Genomic DNA, 2,671 nt, shown 5'->3' with positions numbered 1-2,671 from the left:
TTTTTATTTTATTTTTCTTGGATATTAAAATAATAAGTGCTCAAATAGATGGCAAGTGAATAATAGAGCAGGGTTCCTATTACCACTCTCAGCTCCAACTTAGTCTAGATGGTAGGACATAGACCACAGCAGTGTGATGGCTGGGAGAGCAGAGGAATCTCTGAGGGACTCTGAGGGTAGGGGCTTCCCTCAACCTATTCAGGGAAGTGCCCTCATCTCTGCCTGAGTGGATGAGTGGAAGCTTGTTTGTCTCCGTAGCCTCCTTCCACTGAACTGTGAACATAGGCTGTCTCCTCATTGCCGCACACTCGGGCTCCTAAACTCTGTCTCCCAGGTGACCCCGGCATGAGGACCCTCACCCTCCTGGTTGCCCTTCTCCTGGTGGCCCTCCAGGCCCAGGCTGCGCTCCTGCGAGAGGAGGCCCCAGACCATGAGCAGCCTGGGCTACAGGATGAGGATTTGACCATTTCCATCACATTGAATAAAGACTCCGTCCTTCAAGCTCCAGGTGAGAGACACGTTGACACTCATGGCAGAGCTTCGGGGTGTAGAGCAGGAAGACTGGAGACAGGCCCTGGAATCGGGTCTGCAAGGCTCTATGTCACTGAGGGGACTTTACTAAATGTCAGTAGGCTTTGATTTCCTCCTGTATAATTGAATGGTGAGACTGAAATAAAATTAAGAGAACTTCTTTCTCCAAAACCTTTGATTCCAAGATAGCCTGTAGATTTGGTTAAGGTTTAAGACATGAAGAGAATTACTGACTCTTTCTTTGCACTGTTAAAAAAGGAAACTTAATTACAGAAACAAAATTATACTCTCTGTATAGAGGCACTCTTAGAGACTGCAGAGTGGACAAGGGGTGTGGGGAGATGCATGTGTGATGGGGACAGGGACACGGAAGAGTGAGGACTTCTGACAACGTCATGTGACCCCAGTGAGACCAACACTGTGTGTATGGGTATTTGTTCCCCTTGCCTGAGGCTGCTCATGCACCCAGCTGTCACATAACCAGGGTCACACACCACCCACCTTGTGTCTTCCCTAGAATTCACTGTCAGCATCACTGCTGCCCCCAGGACTGAGTTTCTTATGCTTTCTCTGTTTCCACATGCCTAGTGATGGGGGAGATCTGCTTCTGCAAACTATTCTGTTTTCCTTGGGAACGTCACCGTGGTCGCTGCCTCCGGTTCCTGAAAAAATGCTGCATCTGACCATGGAGAATCAGGAAAAGCAGCTCAGTATTTGCTTGGAGAGCAGAAGAGTATCACTGTCACTCCTCTACCTCATCCCCAGTTGGCTTTCCCCATCCCAAATAAAGTACTAACTGCACGATTTCTGTGTTTGCCTGTCTTTAACGTTTGCTATGCGTCAAGTCAAGACACTTTTTTTTGGTTTGTTTTTTGTTTTTTCCTTCTACTAAGTCATATACACATGGATCATGAATACATCTATGCTTTTATGGGGTACAATGTGTTTTTTTAATACAATTTGGAATAGTTACATCAAACTAATTAACACAGCTTTCACCTTATTTAATTATTGTTAAGACATTTATGTTCTATACTTGGTAGGTTTGACTTGTACCCTTACAATTTGCTCCATAGGTGTGGTCCCACCATTCACCCTCCCTCTATCAAACCTCCTCCCCATCCCCCTCTACTTCTCTCCTTCATCCTAGGCTATATTTGTGATCTATCTTTCATAAGAAAATGTGAGTAATTATAAATCAGTTTCATAAAAGTATTGAGCACATTGGATATTTTTTTCTTCCATTCTTGAGATACTTTACTAAGAAGAATATTTTCCAACTCCATCCATGTAAATATAGAAGAGGTAAAGTCTTCATTTTTTAAATACTGCATAGCATTCCATGGTATACATATACATAACTTATTAATCCATTCATGGGTTGATGGGCACTTGGGCTTGTTCCATGATTTGGCAATTATGAATTGAGTGCAGTGAACAGTCTGGTGCAAATATCTTTGTTGCAAAGTGATTTTTGGTCTTTTGGATATATACCTATCAGAGGAATTGCAGGATCAAATGGCAGGTCTACTATTAGATCCCTGAGTGTTCTCCAAACTTCTTTCCAAAAGGAACGTACTGGCTTGCATTCCCACCAGCAGTGCAGAAGTGTTCCCTTTTCTCCACATCCATGCCAACATCTGTGGTTTTGGGATTTTGTGATGTGGCCTACTCTTACTGGAGTTAGATGATATCTCAAAGTGGTTTTGATTTGCATTTTTCTGATGATTAAAGATGATTAGCATTTTTTCATGTGTCTGTAGACCATGTGCTTGTCTTCTTCAGAGAAGCTTTTGTTCAAATCTCTTGCACACAATGAAATGGGATCACTTGTTCTTTCCTTATTGATAAGTTTGAGTTCTCTGTGGATTCTGGTTATTAAACCTTTGTCAGAAACACAACCTGTCCCGTCCTGCGGGACACGGTTATTCGGGGGGCGAGGGGGACTCAGCCTGTAAAGAGAATGGGCATGAGAAAGAAGAGGAGGCCAGGCAGATTTCTTGTCAAGGCCTCATTTAATGGGTGTAACAGATCAGTTTTTATAGTATTCAGAGAAGACAAGAGGTGGGGGGCAGAGGAATGCAGGAGTTAGAGCTTGCATCAATCTCCTGCTGGGAATGTAAACGATGTGTCTGAAACA

At 43.5% G+C, this 2,671-nt stretch overlaps 1 protein-coding gene across 1 annotated transcript; it reads left to right on the top strand.

Annotated features, from left to right (window-relative positions):
• Window positions 1-340: 340 nt before the first annotated feature.
• LOC105888390 (corticostatin 1-like) lies at window positions 341-1,325 on the top strand. The gene is made up of 2 exons (XM_012813928.2): window positions 341-508; window positions 1,120-1,325. The coding sequence occupies exons 1-2, from the start codon at window positions 346-348 to the stop codon at window positions 1,212-1,214; spliced, it is 258 nt and encodes an 85-aa protein (XP_012669382.1). The 5' UTR covers window positions 341-345; the 3' UTR covers window positions 1,215-1,325.
• The last annotated feature ends 1,346 nt before the right edge of the window (window positions 1,326-2,671 follow it).

This window comes from Otolemur garnettii, unplaced genomic scaffold (assembly GCF_000181295.1).
Source record: "Otolemur garnettii isolate 467f Iridium unplaced genomic scaffold, OtoGar3 scaffold00351, whole genome shotgun sequence".
Lineage (NCBI taxonomy): Eukaryota > Metazoa > Chordata > Mammalia > Primates > Galagidae > Otolemur > Otolemur garnettii.
Note: the sequence above shows the minus strand (reverse complement) of the source record. Positions and strands in the feature narration are given on the sequence as shown.

What these genes read in the sequence shown, in the direction of transcription:
- LOC105888390 (XM_012813928.2), top strand. Translation starts at nt 346, where the DNA reads ATGAGGACCCTCACCCTCCTGGTTGCCCTTCTCCTGGTGGCCCTCCAG. An exon ending in CTCCGTCCTTCAAGCTCCAG is followed by an intron (nt 509 to 1,119) that starts GTGAGAGACACG and finishes CCACATGCCTAG; the next exon opens with TGATGGGGGAGATCTGCTTC.